The 18,408-nt window shown below is 36.4% G+C and overlaps 2 protein-coding genes and 1 pseudogene across 4 annotated transcripts; all 3 read left to right on the forward strand.

Annotated features, from left to right (window-relative positions):
- Window positions 1-1,898: 1,898 nt before the first annotated feature.
- Window positions 1,899-6,280, forward strand: LOC110747220 (F-box protein At2g26160-like). 2 transcript variants are annotated; one of them, XM_088251660.1, is made up of 2 exons: window positions 1,899-2,172; window positions 2,874-4,329. In XM_088251660.1, the coding sequence occupies exons 1-2, from the start codon at window positions 2,045-2,047 to the stop codon at window positions 4,069-4,071; spliced, it is 1,326 nt and encodes a 441-aa protein (XP_088107786.1). In that variant the 5' UTR covers window positions 1,899-2,044; the 3' UTR covers window positions 4,072-4,329. The 2 variants fall into 2 exon arrangements, 1 of the variants encoding a protein (XP_088107786.1); XR_015835148.1 differs by lacking the exon at window positions 2,874-4,329 and adding an exon at window positions 5,631-6,280 and having other exon boundaries at window positions 2,039-2,172.
- Window positions 6,281-11,823: 5,543 nt separating this feature from the next.
- LOC110751365 (putative F-box protein At3g25750) lies at window positions 11,824-14,166 on the forward strand. Its single transcript, XM_021951817.2, has 2 exons — window positions 11,824-12,070; window positions 12,758-14,166. The coding sequence occupies exons 1-2, from the start codon at window positions 11,943-11,945 to the stop codon at window positions 13,950-13,952; spliced, it is 1,323 nt and encodes a 440-aa protein (XP_021807509.1). The 5' UTR covers window positions 11,824-11,942; the 3' UTR covers window positions 13,953-14,166.
- A 146-nt stretch (window positions 14,167-14,312) lies between these two features.
- Window positions 14,313-17,975, forward strand: LOC110751352 (uncharacterized; annotated as a pseudogene). The gene is made up of 10 exons (XR_015832819.1): window positions 14,313-15,299; window positions 15,380-15,461; window positions 15,566-15,673; window positions 15,768-15,850; window positions 16,218-16,351; window positions 16,451-16,500; window positions 16,637-16,729; window positions 17,271-17,370; window positions 17,449-17,546; window positions 17,661-17,975. The product of XR_015832819.1 is annotated as an uncharacterized LOC110751352 (transcript).
- Window positions 17,976-18,408: the final 433 nt, after the last annotated feature.

Raw genomic sequence — 18,408 nt, forward strand, 5'->3', positions numbered from 1 at the left:
TTTTCATTGGACTTGGCCTTTGCTGATCTTCACAGTCTGGCAGTGACCACAATCCACTCCATGCTTGCCTCACTTGGGGCATAACAAGTTATTGGGGTCATGCAACCAGATGTTGCAGCATCTGATGCCTGCCTTGCAAGAAAAGGGTTGGCTTTGCCTGTCAGGCTCTCTATCTCAAAAAGATCTGAACTCGCATCACTATCTGACTCATTATTGTAGATCACTCCACCAGAATTTGCAGGAAACTCATCCCAAGGCAGCATTGAAAACAACCAAAGACAGCTACAATGGCCCTACCTCTCAAAAAGACCAACTTTAAGAATTACATCACCTAGGTTTTAGTTAGCCTTCCCAACAAGTTGAAGGAGCTTCTTTTTATGTATTGTGAAAGTTCCAGTTTTCTACATGCCACGATTTATATCCGCAAACTCTTCAACCATCCCATCAATCAACCTAGAGAGAGAGAGAGAGAGAGAGAGAGAGATTTAGATTGCAATATTTTGCCATACAAGTTCTCCAGAGAATTTGAAATGCAGCAGTGCTGGTTTATGTAAAAAGCAAGATAGAAACACAATGCTGTATAAGAATGACCACATACCTCTTCATACGGTGGAAAAAATAACAAATAAACAAAGAATAGCTAGCTGATTGGCAAACTAACCTGAGGAGTTCCTAAACTACTGATTCAGGACAACACATTTAAAATTGCTTAAAGCAAATTAGTATAAAAATCAGTTCAAAATCCCTCTTATTATTGCTCAAAGAAGAAAAAATGAATGCATCAAACTGCCTAATGCCCCAAAGATGATTTCTTTATATCTATATATCATGAGATGAGACATGCAGAATATCTGAAGAAGGAAATTTAATTACAACAAGAACTTCAACAGTGTTGAAGAATTCACATTTGACAGCGAACAATTGGAAAGAAGAGACCGGTCGCTTATGTTATGGCGACGGATCCGATTTGTGAATTCAGAGCATAGAATAAAAGGATTTAATTAAAACGACTAGCAAATAGTCAGCATGTTGAAAACAAAAGCATAAAGAAATGTTCATTAAGGAAAGTCATTAGCTAGAAGAAAAGAAACTATATGTAATGTATCTTCATATGCTACACCTACAGATGAGTGAAATATTCCAAGAAATACGTTTGTTTGTTTTGTAATGTTTGTGGATGAGCAAACAATGGCAAAATTATCATCAGAGTCAGAGGTGAGGGAAATAAATTAATGTTCCTGACGATTGATACAGGACAGGTGGACAAATTGGCTTGTGGAGGATAGTCATAGTTTTAGTTTAGTAGTGAAGAATTTACCATTCAGCTTAGTTCGGCACTGGCAGGCATTTTGTTATCACTAAGTAAAAATTAGCTTTTCCTTTCTTCTGGAATCAATGGCCTTTATATATATATATCTTATATGCAGACTATGTTCCTGAAGGTTCAGGTTCAGGTTCAGGTTCATTCATATTCATATCATAGTGAGGGCAGGCAGTCAGGCAGACAATTTCAAATTTTATTATTTTCATGCCTTGCCTTAACTTTCTTTTGTTAATTAATATTCTTTCCTTTCCAGGACTAGCAAAAGCTATACCTGTTAGTGTGTGTTTAATACTTGTATAATACAAGTATGCATGTATTTTTCAAAAATACTTCCATTTTTCATACACTTCTTAAAACTCAGTAAAATACACGCTTTATAAAAATCAAACATACAATAGATGTATTATAAACGTACATACGTATTCTTCACGTTTAATACACACGTTTCTTTACAAAAGGTTACCTTCCTTTTGCATGAAATTGGGCCATTTGTGAAATTTTAAGCCCAAAAATTTGAAATTTTAGTTGGGTTTTGTAATAAACAAAATTTTAAAAATTCAAAAGCAACAAAAGCAGAGACACAAAATTAGGTTGGGTTGGGACGCATTCAGCTTCACCCAACACGACGCGGATGAGACTTTACGCCCGCCATAACATAAGTTAAGCAGGCACAAAAACTGCAACTGCGGGCAGGCAGGCGTTGGCGGACAAGACCCACTGATGAGGGAGGTTGAGGTTGGGTACGGATCCAATGAGTCTATCGGTAGCGGAGCAACAAGACCCGGTGCTGCTCCATTACGTCGATGCAGCATCTCAAAAGTTGCAGAAAGCTCGTCGATTTCATGGAGGTAAGTTAGTTTTCAAAATTTATCCTTTTATTTATTTATTTGGATTTCACTCTGATTAAGATTAATCAACCAATCTCTATTCAATTTAAAAGTTTGGATGTTAATTAATATGGTTTGGTTGATTGATGAAGGCGATTAATTTTCAACTTTTGAACTTAAAGGCGATTAATTTTCGCTAGCATCTAGTCTAGACACTAGAGGAAGGGATTTCCTAATTGTTTCGTTTAACAAAAAAAACCGATAAGCTTTTAATTAATTACTTTAATTCTTGTTAGGATTTCCTTGTTGATGTTGGAAAATGGTTTCCGTATTCTTAAGGGAGATTTGTTTTCAATGCCTTTTCCTTTTTGATGTTGGAAAATGGTTTCCTTATTCTTAACGGAGATTTGTTTTCAATGCCCTTTCCTTGTTGATGTTGGAAAATGGTTTCCTTATTCTTAAAGGAGATTTGTTTTCACTGTTTTGTTTATTTAAATAAAGAGTTCACTTCACTTCTCCTCATCATCAACTACTATCTATCAAAGCACTCTTCTCTGCATCACAAGCATACAATTATACCCTGCTGCAGTTTCTTTCTTTGTTCTTCTCTGTTCTGGTTTTGCCTTTCGCTTGTGTTTCAAATTCAAAATTAAAGTTTCACAGCAAAGAATTCATTTTATGTCCACTTATAAGTTTGATAAGAACCCCTGTCGTCGTCGTAGGACAACGGCTGTCAGCTTCAGCAATGGGGAATGGGCAAGTTATCCAGCACTTGTATTTTTTATTCTGGATAAGTTATTAGAACCCATTGATCATGTCCGTTTTGCTGCCGTCTGCAAGAAATGGCGTTCTATGTCCAAACTCTATAATCAGGCAACGCAGCGGTGGCACAACAAACAACTTCTCCCCATGCTCTTGACCCCGAACCAGGACAAAGACAACGACCGAAGAGTATTGTACAGCATTTCTGAAGGAAGAATCTACAACAATATTCAACTGCAAGTTCCTTTTAGGAGGAGGTGTAGTGGCTCTTGCCATGGCTGGTTTGCCACAGTTGATCCAACAGACCAAGGTGTAGTGACCGTAACACTCAGGAACCCTTTCACAAAAGCAAATCCCATTTATCTCCCTCCCTTGAATGCCCATGTCTCAGTTTTTGAACCATCCTACTATGAGCATTATGTTCCTAAGGTTATCTTGTCCGCTGACCCCACTCTGAATCCGGAGAATTATGTGGTTGTAGCACTTTACCGTTGCTGGTTTGAGTTGGCTTTCATCAAGGCAGGCCAAAACGTTTGGACCTACGTCAACCCTGCTGCAATTTCATATGGTGATGTTATATTCTATAAAAGCCAAGTGTATGCAGTTACATCATTTGGAGCCATTGGGTCATTGGATGTTTATGGTAGTGATAGTAATAACCCTTCACAACCACCATCGATAAAGCTACTCACACCTCAAAAGCCATTCCGATCTTATTGTTTTCATGCGTATCTTGTGGAATCAACTCAGGGAGACTTGTTGCATATACTAAGATATTATGTGCCAAAGGAGGGTGCTTATAGGTTTCGTAATAGACAGACTTTGGGATTTGCGGTTTACAAGTGGGTGTTGAATGATGAAGAAGATGGAGGTTCTATTGCGCACAAGTTTGAGGTAAAAAGCATTGGAGATGAGGCTCTGTTCGTGGGCGACAATCATTCAATCTCTGTTTTGGCTTCAAACTTTCCTGGATGTCAGCCAAATTCCATATATTACGCCGATGATTTCCTATCAACTTCTCCTTTGTCAGATGGTGATGAAGCAAATGATATGGGGATCTTCAACTTAGAAGACGGAACCATCACACAACATTACTCAGTGAAAACCAATACTCAGAGAGCTATTTGGGTTGTGCCACCTTTTAATGGACTATGTTAGTCTAGCCTCTAAATCATCTTACTATTCATTGAGCGTTGCCTTGACAAGTTAGGATGTTTTTGTAGGTTTTTGCTTTATTTATAATAGAAAAGTTGATATAGATCCAAATTCTCATCTAGAAGTTGGGTTTAATCCTCGGATTTGGTGACTTTGATACAAGTCCTTTGACTTTTGTGCCACATAGGATTACATTCCTTTTTGAATATTGTCTGATGTAATCTTTTTATTTTATATATTTAAAATCATTTTTTATTCCAATATTGCCCATTATCTTAGATTACTTACCTTAATGAGATAATTAGCCAATATTATATTTCTTTCCTTATCCAATTTACCCTTGCCCATTATCTTCGATTACTTACCTTAATGAGATAATTAGCCAATATTATATTTCTTTCCTCATCCAACAACTCTTAATGAGGTAATCTTATTATTATTATTTAATGTTGAATATATGCTCAACTTTTAATCAGGTTCAGTTATTTTGTTCTTTTTAGTTGTTCTTTTATGTATAGTATACCGGAGACATAGGTACGTAATACATTTTTTGATATATTTTTCTTCATATATATATCTAAATTATAGGTAACATATTCCTTTAACAAAAAAAAAGTTATTAATTGACTTGTGTTTTGACATACATGAGATATAAGTACCACACTTTTTTGCCTTTTTGTTTATGAATCTAAGTTATAGGTAACATACGATTTACCATTTATCTTTTTTATGTACCGGAGATATAGGTAGTTTTCTATTTTTTTATCTGACTTATAGGTAGTTTTCTAATTTATGTTCCTAACTTATAGGTAACATGATTTATCACTAAGTATTTTTCGTTACTAATAATAACACTATTTACTTGTATGTCAGGTATATAATCTAATGTGGGTGCTTGTATTGGTATAATTTGTGGGTCTTTACTTTGTATTGATTAAATTGTATTTTGTCCATATATTAGGAATATTATGAAGGAAAGAATTCAAAATTTAAATTATGGAATTCAATTACAAGGAAATAATGTATTAAATTTAGATTTTCAATGTGTTTTCCTTATTTACCTCAAAGGGTAAAATTGACACAACAAAAAAGTAATAAATGTAAAAGGACCTGCATCTAAAACTAAAACCGCGAGGACTAAACCCAATGATAGCTAATCGTTGTGGACCTAGATCTAAGAAGCCCTATTTATATCTGTGTGCCAATTGGGTTGTTTTTTAAACTGAGGTTTTTACATTTTCATATTTTATTTATTTTAATTTAAATAAAGTGTGAATGTACTATTTTATCCTTATTTAATAAAGTGTCTTATATTTAGTATTTTCATTAATCAAGGGCAATTGTGGGGATTTTGAATATTTCACTTTTAAGGCCTTCCACCTTTATATATATATATAGAAACATCATATAATTGGAACTGTTTGTTTTATGTGTCACGACTTAAACAATTATGAGCCAAGTACCTATATTTTATTTATTCCCGCATATTGCTTAAAGAGAAAATGAAAATCTTGTTTAGCTTAAGTTTAGCTTAGCAGCTGGAAATTTATTTCTGTATTTAGTTTCTTTTGCATATTTGAAGAATGAAGTAGAGGATTTGGTCTAAACCCCAAGCTGCAGTCATTAAAGTTTGATGCGAAGAACAAGATTTGAAAATTAAACTTGTTAAAAATGCGAAGAACAAGATGCGAGGAACAAGTTTCTTTTGCATATTGCTTAAAGAGAAAAGCTTGTTTAGCTTAAGTTTACCTTCACAGTCCACAACCTTAGCTCTGAATTACCACCAACCACCCATCAGCTATGTTTGTCAACAAAGCACAAGACGAAACACAACTTGTGAGCAAAGTAAAGAAGAAGAAGAAGAAGTAACCGTTGAGATGGTGATGGACAGGCTAGGAAGAATATTACATGATGGATGCACAACAACGATATGATATTCGAGACAGGGTTGTGTTGCGTAGATTCAGCTGGTGGTTACTTAAAAGTCGCGGAAGTTTAGAATATTTTTTTTTCTCTGGTTTTTGGTTTCTTGGTGGTGGTTACCCATATCCCACAGTCATGAGTTTGTATTTGAGACCTTGAACCTACTTTCGGTTCTAACAATGGAGACGCAGAACGGTGCAAACAAATGAATGGGTGGATCATTGATGTGTATATTGTGAATTGACGACGATAGTGAAGGGTTCAATATTATCCTTTTTTTTTTTTTTTTTTTTGTTGGTTTTTTGTTGTTGCTGCACTCTTGTACTCTCGACAATATAATACCACTTAACTTATGAACATTAGGGTTAGTAGAATGGCTGAAAAGCATAAGCAGCCAAGTATCTTTTAATTAGCCTATGAGTTGTTGACTAAGTTTCAACGAAGTATTACAAATTAAATAGAAATTGCCGAGGCCTAGTTTCATATACACGTTTGAAATAAAGAACAAAAAAAGTATATATAATTAATTCATCGTGAAGTAAAATAACTCTAAAGAAATTCTGCAACTATGACATTAATTTAAACATTTTTAACTCTTTCAAAACCATTTTGTTATTTTTGTATAACCAATATGACATGGGGTTCAAACTTGAGACTTCTGGTATGTAAGTTAATGCCATTTCAAAATTAGTTTAAAAAATGACCTTAATTCAAATAGTTAAGTGGACATTGTAATTATTAGATGAATAATAGTTTATTATAAAAATTAGGCAGCCGAGTAATTGGTTTGAAGTGAGTGTGGTTGGTAAAATTCATGATCCTTTGGTCCTTGGAGTTGGCCCTTTTGCAATTTATATGGCAGAGAGAGTTATGAGTGAAATTGAAAAGGGTTGGTGGGTTAATAATGTTCACATAGAAAGAGGTGAATTATGTATAGTATAGAATATAGATGGTTGGGGTTGAAGAGTTTGACCTTTTTTTTAATAAAACTTTGGTTGCACGCTTGGGGAAGCAAATTCTAGGTCAATCAACAGACCAAAAGGGTTCCAACCGAGGGTTAGATTTTGGGGAGTTTCACTGACCTTTTTAGCCCCAAAGTTTACCATTTGACTCTCAGTGAACCCTCCAACCATTAAAATACTTGCTATCCGACCGCTGGCCCTGGACATTGTTGGCAAAATCTCAAGTATAATAATAGTATGACAATTTGGACTTGCAGCTAATTATATCACACATATAATTATGAAGAAGGTCCTTTCATTTAAAGGCATTTCAATGAAACCTATTCATTTGGTTTTGGTTTTGGTTTTACCGAAGGCAATGAATCGAGGAATCCCACGCCCACACTTGGTTTTCCAAAGTCTACAACATCAGAGAAATTTAGGGGTGGGTATTGGAACCGCAAAATCGAACCAATCCAATTCGAAAAAAACCGTATTGACCAAAAAAGTCAAAAATCGAGACAAATCCAAATCGAACCGGTTCAGACCGGTTTTGATTCCGATTTTTTATCTTATAGAACTGGTCCAACCCGAATTGAACCGGCTAAGTTAATTTTTAAAATATAAAATATTATATATATATATATATGTATCAGTCCTGATTTCTTGGACCATAGGAGTTCAAGAAATTGTGGTCACTTACCGTTGGATATTAATCCAATGGTTCAAAAAAGTTTCTTAAAAGGAGTGCAAAAGTGAGTGAACCGTTGAATTTACATCCAACGGTGAGTGACCACAAATCTCTTGGACCCCTGTGGTCTAAGAGATCGAGACTGATATATATATACTAAATATCCCAAGCCCAACTACCCAACAAGCCCAACAAGCCATACTAATAATGTCCCAAGCCCAACAAACCATATAAAATACTAATATCATAACCCTATCTATCTAATCCCATCCATCAACGTCAGTTACTTTATTCCTTTCTTTCTTTTCTTTTTCTCACTTCACTCTCTCTCTCATTCTTTCCGTTTCCACCTCTTTTCCTCTGAGTTTTTTAGTTCTGGCACTTGAGAGGCAGTCATCATCACAAGAGAGATGTGAGAGCCCTTCATATTATTTTTTTTGATGAAAGAGCCCTTCATATTATTGTTTTGTCCATTTGGGCTTAGTTCTAGGAATGAAATGATAAAAGCTGCTAAAAAAAGTGACCTGTTGTTGCAGTGTGCTTGCTATTTTTCTACATCCAAAAGACTGGTCCAGGCTTTCGAAATAGAAGGCACAAAATGGTCCAGTGTATATGTAAGGTAGTTGCAGATTTTGACTGAAGCAGCCTGCACATCCAATTATGTTCTAATCTAATGGGTATGAATGTTTCACGGGGAGCATGTCAATTTCAGACGACATTCCTTTGCTTAAAAATTGAAAGCTCGACATTAAATAGCTGGATAATGGAAAAGAATAAGATGCAGCTACAGATATAAATGACTAAATTGATTGAATTATTAGCAAGACTTTGGAACTTTATACTCAGAGATACATGGGAACCTTTCTGGCTTCTGGCTGGCCCCCTTCATGGTTGAACTATTTTTTTGGAACTTATGGAATCTTTCTAGCCCCTGGAGGGTCCCTAAAGTAAAACACTTTATGTGTGATTATTGAGTTACAGAATTATAATGTTGCTTCTTCTAATAAAAAAAGGAAAAACAAATCCATCCCTGATGGACCTGATGGGGAGCTTTCCGTTCATACAATTTCTCTGCTCCATTTTGTTTCTATTAAATTTTGAGGCATGTGAATGATGAAACAAGTTTAAAAGAGTTGTTAAATGTTTAACTCGTGTATGGTAGTTTAATTAGTTGAATGTGCTTTCCTTTTTTACAGCTTACACAGCCCACAATAAAAAGGATGTGGTCATTAAGTGCCTAGATATATCACCTCAGATGTGGTCCTCAGAGGAAATATGGACAAGATGTTTGACAACTCAATCATGTTAGGTTCCAGTTTTGAGTTGCTTCTTTGTGAAGCGCATTGAAAGTGGAGTGTTAAGGGCCTCAGGTTTGGATCACAAAGATACAAGAAAAAGAAAGCTCGATTTGTAGCCTTCTAAGGATGTCATGGCAGAGGAAGCATTGAAAACTGAAAAGTAACTTTCCTATTCACGAACGAAGAAAGGTGCCTCTCTGCACACTTGAGTCAAAGCCTGTCAAATTATTAGGGGACGTCTCAGCTTGAAACCTTGTTGCTGGCACGAATGATTCTGGCCTGCTGTGGTGCATCATCTGTTGGTCGAAGTTGGTCTTCTCATGATGATATGTTTTGTGGGCATCTCCCGCAACTTTGACAGATTTTTGGCTCTTACAACCCAATAGAGCCGCGGGACGATGCCTTGGAATATCTTTGTTCATTCTTGCTTTGACATTTCTGGTGTTGTTTGGAACCATTTTCATTGGACTTGGCCTTTGCTGATCTTCACAGTCTGGCAGTGACCACAATCCACTCTATGCTTGCCTCACTTGGGGCATAACAAGTTATTGGGGTCATGCAACCAGATGCATCTGATGCCTGCCTTGCAAGAAAAGGGTTGGCTTTGCCTGTCAGGCTCTCTATCTAAAAAAGATCTGAACTCGCATCACTATCTGACTCTTTATTGTAGATCACTCCACCAGAATTTGCAGGAAACTCATCCCAAGGCAGCATTGAAAACAACCAAAGACAGCTACAATGGCCCTACCTCTCAAAAAGACCAACTTTAAGAATTACATCACCTGGGTTTTAGTTAGCCTTCCCAACAAGTTGAAGGAGCTTCTTATTATGTATTGTGAAAGTTCCAGTTTTCTACATGCCACGATTTATATCCGCAAACTCTTCAACCATCCCATCAATCAACCTAGAGAGAGAGAGAGAGAGAGAGAGAGAGAGAGAGAGAGAGATTTAGATTGCAATAATCTGCCATACAAGTTCTCCAGAGAATTTGAAATGCAGCAGTGCTGGTTTATGTAAAAAGCAAGATAGAAACACAATGCTGTATAAGAATGACCACATACCTCTTCATACGGTGGGAAAAATAACAAATAAACAAAGAATAGCTGGCTGATTGGCAAACTAACCTGAGGAGTTCCTAAACTACTGATTCAGGACAACACATTTAAAATTGCTTAAAACAAATTAGTATAAAAATCAGTCCAAAATCCCTCTTATTATTGCTCAAAGAAGAAAAAATGAACGCATCGAACTGCCTAATGCCCCAAAGATGATTACTTTATATCTATATATCATGAGATGAGACATGCAGAATATCTGAAGAAGGAAATTTAATTACAACAAGAACTTCAACAGTGTTGAAGAATTCACATTTGACAGCGAACAATTGGAAAGAAGAGACCGGTCGCTTATGTTATGGCGACCGATCCGATTTGTGAATTCAGAGCATAGAATAGAAGGATTGAATTGAAACGACTAGCAAATAGTCAGCATGTTGAAAACAAAAGCATAAAGAAATGTTCATTAAGGAAAGTCATTAGCTAGAAGAAAAGAAACTATATGTAATGTATCTTCATATGCTACACCTACAGATGAGTGAAATATTCCAAGAAATACGTTTGTTTGTTTTGTAATGTTTGTGGATGAGCAAACAATGGCAAAATTATCATCAGATTCAAAGGAGAGGGAAATAATTTAATGTTCCTGATGATTGATACAGGACAGGTGGACAAATTGGCTTGTGGAGGATAGTCATAGTTTTAGTTTAGTAGTGAAGAAATTACCATTCAGCTCAGTTCAGACCCAAATAAATACTCCTCTCCCAACCCAAGTTGTGCGTGTTATTGGCACTGGCAGGCATTTTGTTATCAGTAAGTAAAGATTAGTTTTTCCTTTCCTCCTTTGAGGGTCAATGTTCGAGTCTCTTCAAGCACACAAAATTTTCTATTTTAAACTAGATTTGATTTAAAGACCCGGATCAATGGCCTTTATATAAGATCATATATATATATATATACTACGTTCCTGAAGGTTCAGGTTCAGGTTCAGGTTCATTCATATTCATATCATAGTGAGGGCAAAGCAGGCAGGCAGACAATTTCAAATTTTATTATTTTCATGCCTTGCCTTAACTTTCTTTTGTTAATTAATATTCTTTCCTTTCCAGGATTAGCAAAAGCTATACCTGTTATGTTACTTGATTAATGATTGTTTTGTTATAGTAATTAATGGTTTAGGTTAATTTGATGCTTCTGTTCTGTGTGCCTGTGTTTTTTGTTTCCTTATTTTTCAGCTTTTGTTTGTGCATTTGTTTTTGGTATGGGAGGTGATCGATTAGATTACATTTTAATGACTACGTGATGCAGAGCAGACATGTTTGAATGAGGACATTACATTTACATTACTAGTGTAAACGAAAACTCAATTTTGTGTGTTTGCATTTGTTGTGAGAAATAACGGTTTCAAGTCGTCATTAAGTAAAATACAAGAGGAGGGGGGTGGGCGGGGGGAATTTAAGAGGAAGAAGTGGAGATGCATTGTGAGTAGTTGGTTAGCATTTCCCTGTTTAATACTCGTATTATATACGTATGTATGTATTTTTCAAAAATACTTTCGTTTTCGGTACACTTCTTAAAATTCAGTAAAATACACGCTTTTAAAAATCAAACAGTAATACACGTATTATAAACATACATACGTATTCTTCACATTTAATACATGTGTTTCTTTACAAAAAGTTCACCTCCCTTTTGCATGAAATTGGGCCATTTGTGAATTTTGAAGCCCAAAATTTTGAAATTTTAGTTGGGTTTTGTAATAAACAAAATTTTAAAAATTCAAAACAAAAAAAAAATCAAAAATCAAAATCAACAAAAGCAAAGACACAAAATTAGGTTGGGTTGGGCCGCATTCAGCTTCACCCAACACGACGCGGAGAAGACTTTACGCCCGCCATAACATAAGTTAAGCAGGCACAAAAACTGCAACTGCGGGCAGGCAGGCATCGGCGGACAAGACCCACTGATGAGGGAGGTTGAGGTTGGGTACGGATCCAATGAGTCTATCGGTAGCGGAGCAACAAGACCCGGTGCTGCTCCATTACGTCGATGCAGCATCTCAAAAGTCGCAGAAAGCTCGTCGATTTCATGGAGGTAAGTTAGTTTTCAAAATTTATCCTTTTTATTTATTTATTTGGATTTCACTCTAATTAAGATTAATCAACCAATCTCTATTCAATTTAAAAGTTTGGATGTTAATTAATATGGATTGGTTGATTGATGAAGGCGATTAATTTTCAACTTTTGAACTTAAAGGCGATTAATTTTCGCTAGCATCTAGTCTAGACACTAGAGGAAGGGATTTCCTAATTGTTTCGTTTAAGAAAAAAACCGATAAGCTTTTAATTAATTACTTTAATTCTTATTAGGATTTCCTTGTTGATGTTGGAAAATGGTTTCCGTATTCTTAAAGGAGATTTGTTTTCAATGCCTTTTCCTTGTTGACGTTGGAAAATGGTTTCCTTATTCTTAACGGAGATTTGTTTTCAATGCCTTTTCCTTGTTGATGTTGGAAAATGGTTTCCTTATTCTTAAAGGAGATTTGTTTATTTATATAAAGAGTTCACTTCACTTCTCCTCATCATCAACTACTATCTATCAAAGCACTCTTCTCTGCATCACAAGCATACAATTATACCCTGCTGCAGTTTCTTTCTTTGTTCTTCTCTGTTCTGGTTTTGCCTTTTCCTTGTGTTTCAAATTCAAAATTAAAGTTTCATAGCAAAGAATTCATTTTATGTCCACTTATAAGTTTGATAAGAACCCCTGTCATCGTCGTAGGACCACGGCTGTCAGCTTCAGCAATGGGGAATGGGCAAGTTATCCAGCACTTGTGTTTTTGATTCTGGATAAGTTATTAGAACCCATTGATCATGTCCGTTTTGCTGCCGTCTGCAAGAAATGGCGTTCTATGTCCAAACTCTATAATCAGGCAACGCAGCGGTGGCACAACAAACAACTTCTCCCCATGCTCTTGATCCCGAACCAGGACAAAGACAGCGACCGAAGAGTATTGTACAGCATTTCTGAAGGAAGAATCTACAACAATATTCAACTGCAAGTTCCTTTTAGGAGGAGGTGTAGTGGCTCTTGCCATGGCTGGTTTGCCACAGTTGATCCAACAGACCAAGGTGTAGTGACCGTAACACTCAGGAACCCTTTCACAAAAGCAAATCCCATTTATCTCCCTCCCTTGAATGCCCATGTTGCACCTTATGATTCATCCTACTATGAGCATTATGTTCCTAAGGTTATCTTGTCCGCTGACCCCACTCTGAAACCGGAGAATTATGTGGTTGTAGCACTTTACCGTTGTTGGTTTGAGTTGGCTTTCATCAAGGCAGGCCAAAACTCTTGGACCTACGTCAACCCTGCTGCAATTTCATATGGTGATGTTATATTCTATAAAAGCCAACTGTATGCAGTTACAGCACTTGGAGCTATTGGGTCATTGGATGTTTATGGTAGTGATAGTAATAACCCTTCACAACCACCATCGATAAAGCTACTCACACCTCGAAAGCCATTCTGGTCTTATTGTTTTCATGCGTATCTTGTGGAATCAACTCAAGGAGACTTGTTGCATATACTAAGATATTATGTGCCAAAGGAGGGTGCTTATAGGTTTCGTAATAGACAGACTCTGGGATTTGCGGTTTACAAGTGGGTGTTGAACGATGAAGAAGATGGAGGTTCTACTGCGCACAAGGTTGAGGTAAAAAGCATTGGAGATGAGGCTCTGTTCGTGGGAGACAATCAGTCAATCTCTGTTTTGGCTTCAAACTTTCCTGGATGTCAGCCAAATTCCATATATTACGCCGATGATTTCCTATCAACTTCTCCTTTGTCAGATGGTGATGAAGCAAATGATATGGGGATCTTCAACTTGGAAGACGGAACCATCACACAACATTACTCAGTGAAAACCAATACTCAGAGAGCTATTTGGGTTATGCCACCTTTTAATGGACTATGATAGTCTAGCCTCTAAATCATCTTACTATTCATTGAACGTTGCCTTGACAAGTTAGGATGGTTTTTGCTTTATTTATTACTGTGTGCCAATTGGGTTTTTTTTTAAACTGAGGTTTTTGCATTTTCATTTTTTATTTATTTAAATTTAAATACAGTGTGAATGTACTGTTTTATCCCTATTTAATAAAGTGTCTTATGTTTAGTATTTTCATTAATCAAGGGCAATAGTGGGGATTTTGAATATTTCACTTTTAAGACTTCCAGCTTTATATATATATATATAAACATCATATAATTGGAACTGTTTGTTTTATGTGTCACGACTTAAACAATTATGAACCAAGTAACTATATTTTATTTATGCCCGCAAATTGCTTAAAGAGAAAAGCTTGTTTAGCTTAAGTTTAGCATTGCAGCTGGAAATTTATTTATTTAGTTTCTTTTGCATATTTGAAGAATGAAGTAGAAGATTTGGTCTAAACCCCAAGCTGCAGTCATAAAAGTTTGATGCGAAGAACAAGATTTGAAAATTAAACATATTAAAAATCACAACCTTCACAGTCCACAACCTTAGCTCTGAATTACCACCAACCACCCATCAGTCTATGTCAACAAAGCACAAGACGAAACACAACTTGTGAACAAAGCAAAGAAGAAGAAAAAGAAGAAGTAACCATCGGCCAACAACGCGCAACACGTGTACACACAACAACGATATGATATTCGTGACAGGGTTGGTTTTAAAACTGTTTGATGAGGAGGAGGTGAAGGAAGTAAGGAAGGAACCATTGGCCATGTTTGGTGATTAGGATTGGATTGAATTTGGAGGTAGGATTGCATTGTATTGGAAATGATAAATATCATTTATTGGCACTAGCCCTGGTTTATGTTGCAGCTCTCGGATCTTGGATCCAAAGGTCAAAACAGTTGGAGTAGTGGAATTATGTATCCCACCTTTTTGATAGGATAAATTATCCTGAACAGATGCACATAATAGGATTATGATGGGATTATACTTTACGGATAAAATTGGAGGAATTTTACTGGATTGGGAGGACAAAAATGCACATATGTTATGGTTTACGCCCTGTTCACATCTCTAGCTCATTCTTCATTTTCAAGTTTCTCGGACTCACCCAAGCTAAGTTACTCCAAATACCAAAGTCATGGCCTTTTTCTCAACGCCCACAAAAGCTTTAACGCCGGTTTTCTCCACGCCAATCAACCCAGCTTACAAGGCTCAGAAATGTCAGAAGGTCGCCGTACATTTTCTTTTTCAAGGGCGGAGGAAAGCCCAAAGGCGATTTACAAGAAAAGGTTATCACTTTTCAGCTTCAACTAACTCTCAGTTGACTCAAACAAAACGACTCTGATAAAAAAAAGGACAAAAGTAAACATTTTTTTGGTGAAATTCGCATGAAACTGGAGCGCAGTGGCAGATTTTGAAGCGACGGGAGGTTCCCTGGGAATGGCAAACAGTGTCCTTAACATCACTTGCTTGTGGACTGACGTGGGTTCTTAGTATTTAATCTGCCAATGCTCATTTAATCATGTTTAATACTGGATTGGTATTTCACAATTCAGAAGAATAAGATTAATTTTTTTCCCAGGCAGTTTTATTTTGACAGGATTGGTAGAGACAGCAGCTGTACCGTATTTAGGACTTCGAGTTCAAGATTTGAGTATAGATGAAAAGGCAGAGATACTGTTTCTTGATCAAGGGTATGTATTATCATATTGTAATTCTACTTGTAATGCTGTGTGTTGGATTGAGAATTTTATGAGGGTCTAATGGGTTCAGTTATTGTTTTGCTAGTATTACAACTGCAGCTGTGCCTGCAGTTCTGTATACTGTTGCCAGCACTTTCCAACCGCTGCCTCAAGATGTTTATCGCTATGGTACTGATTTTTCAAACTCCTTTTTTACTTTATAGTAAGACAACAAAGACACAAACACATACACACACACACACACAGAGGTGGTAAAGGGTTCCTGTTATCCCATTTTCTTGCAGTTGTCTCAATGAGATAACACTTGTTGTAATTTATATATGGACTGCGATTGATGCACAATACTGAATTAGGGATATTTGAATTTGGCTAGTAGGACATTGTAACTACATGCTTTGTCATTAAGTAGAGACAGACTTTTACCATATAGTTGCAAAGTTTAGATTTGGAAGCTCATCATTGCCAGATTCTGGTTTGTTTAAGCCTATATCTAGACTGTGACCCATCGAGCTAATATTAGCTATTGCTGTTTCAGATTTGAAGGACCCTTTCAGTCTACAGAAGGGGTGGCTTTTGTGGGCAGGGATTCGTCTTGCTGGTGCAATAGCTACCATCGCAGTGACAGGGGCTGCCGCGTCCTTGTTCAAGGGGGAGAGCCCAGAGAGTGAGGTTTGAATTGATTCTAGCCCTCTGATTTCTCTCTAGTTATAAAGTGCAGCATGTAAGGAATCATATATGTGATTTTTATTAATTTTAACTTGGTTTCAGAAGGACGCTCTAGTTAGCTTGCTTCCACTGATTGGATCTTCAAGTGTCAGGTAATTTACAAGGTTTTTTAATTTTTGTGCATGTTCTGGGAATTATAGTATTCATAGGCTTAGGTGTTGAAACTTTTCAGCCCTAGGACTTGAGGATTCAGCAAGTTGATTCAGCTGTTGTTAATCTTCATGGCAGCACTGCTTGCTTGCTAGGCATCACTGGAGTTTTGGCTCCAATTCTTGGGAAAACTGTATTTCGGGGTTTTTTTATGGTCTCCATGACTAAGTGGTATTTTTCCTTGTTTTCCCTTTTATAGAGTTGCATAATATGCCTACAATGATTGATTATTTCTCTCTACATTGCTCTAAACATGCATGGTAGCTCCCCGAAACTTCCTTACCATTATTTCGAAAGTTTTCTCAATAATTTCTGTCCATAGATTTTGTTATCAATTTTCATAAGTTTAAACTAGTTTGTTGGAAAGTAGAGGCTGGATTAACTAGTAATCTGCCATCCAGGCGATATTGTTTGGTTCACTCCTAAAACTGCCTTGCTTAATTAATTAGCCAGATTCACAAAATTCTACAAACAAGAGTGAACCCTGAAGAAGTGTAGAGGCTGAGAAATATATGGTAGAAGAAACTGCTTTTGTGGCACTTATGTAGTAAGAATAGCAGAATCATCCAAATATTTGATATGAGGTTTTGTTGAGTTGGCTAAGGATGGGATTAAAATTCCTTGGTTTTAGCTAGTTTTAGTATAGTTAGTTATGTTATTGGTGTCAACTGTTCATTCCTGGGTTTCTAGCCCTTACAAGTTCTTTTTGCAGGGTACCTACACCAGTTGCTATTGGAATAAGTGCAGCTGTATTTGCACTTGCACATCTCACTCCGGGAGAGTTTCCCCAGCTGTTTGTGCTAGGTAACATGGTTACTTAAAAAAAAAATTTAAAAACAAAAGTCTACTTCACCTTCAACATACATTAATGTGGTTTAGATATCCCCGAGCACAATTTATGTCATGTACTGTATGCTCTGGGATTGTCATATGCTCAAACTTGCAACCTTTTAACCCAGGAGTGATATTGCTTCTGACCTTCCTTCAGGTAAACATGATGATTTCCGAGTATTGAAGTTATGACCCTGTATAATCTTTCTCAACAATGATTTGTTTTCAATGTGGATTATAAAACCGATCCTGCTTGTTGTTTGTGTGACAGCTACAAGGGTACGATATCAAGGAATTGCTGCAGACAACCTGATATAGGAGTTGGAGTTTCTTTTTCATTGATGATACAGAGCATTTTCTAAGGGGTCCATAAAAGTTACAAGCGTCTGTAAGGCCTGCAAGGATTACTTAAAAGTCGCCAAAGTTTAGAATATTTTGTTTTCTCTGGTTTTTTGTTTCTTGTTTTTTGGCTCTTAACAATGGAGACACAGAACGGTGCAAACAAATGGGTGGGTGGATCATTGATTTGTATATTGTGAATTGACGATAATAGTGAAGGGTTCAATATTATCCCATTTTTTGTTTTTTTGGTTGCATTCTTGGACTCTCGACAATATAATACTACTTAACTTATGAACATTAGGGTTAGAATGGCTGAAAAGCATAAGCAGCGGAGTATCTTTTAATTAGCCTATGAGTTGTTGACTAAGTTTCAACGAAGTACTACAAATTAAATAGAAATTGCCGAGGCCTGGTTTCAGTGGCGGATCCAGGAAATTTCCTTCCAGGGGTCAATGTCTAAAGGTTAAAAAACATATACAAAATATACCAATACAAATGAAACGATAATATTATAATTCATAATTAATAAAAAAAACCACATTACAATTGTCCACGACGAATTTTCATATTCTGAAAACGTAGCATTATAATTTCATTATCAAAGAATTTGTTCTATTTTTCCTATAGTGTAAACACGGTAATCATCACGCCCAAGTATTTGTTAGGAAATCTGTTTC

Source organism: Prunus avium, chromosome 1 (assembly GCF_965620075.1).
Source record: "Prunus avium chromosome 1, drPruAviu1.hap1.1, whole genome shotgun sequence".
NCBI classification, from domain to species: domain Eukaryota; kingdom Viridiplantae; phylum Streptophyta; class Magnoliopsida; order Rosales; family Rosaceae; genus Prunus; species Prunus avium.

Excerpts from the sequence above, each read along its gene's own strand:
- LOC110747220 (XM_088251660.1), top strand. The coding sequence starts at position 2,045 with ATGAGGGAGGTTGAGGTTGGGTACGGATCCAATGAGTCTATCGGTAGC. Across the intron at positions 2,173-2,873 it reads AGCTCGTCGATTTCATGGAG|GACAACGGCTGTCAGCTTCA; the intron begins GTAAGTTAGTTT and ends TCGTCGTCGTAG.
- LOC110751365 (XM_021951817.2), top strand. The coding sequence starts at position 11,943 with ATGAGGGAGGTTGAGGTTGGGTACGGATCCAATGAGTCTATCGGTAGC. Across the intron at positions 12,071-12,757 it reads AGCTCGTCGATTTCATGGAG|GACCACGGCTGTCAGCTTCA; the intron begins GTAAGTTAGTTT and ends TCATCGTCGTAG.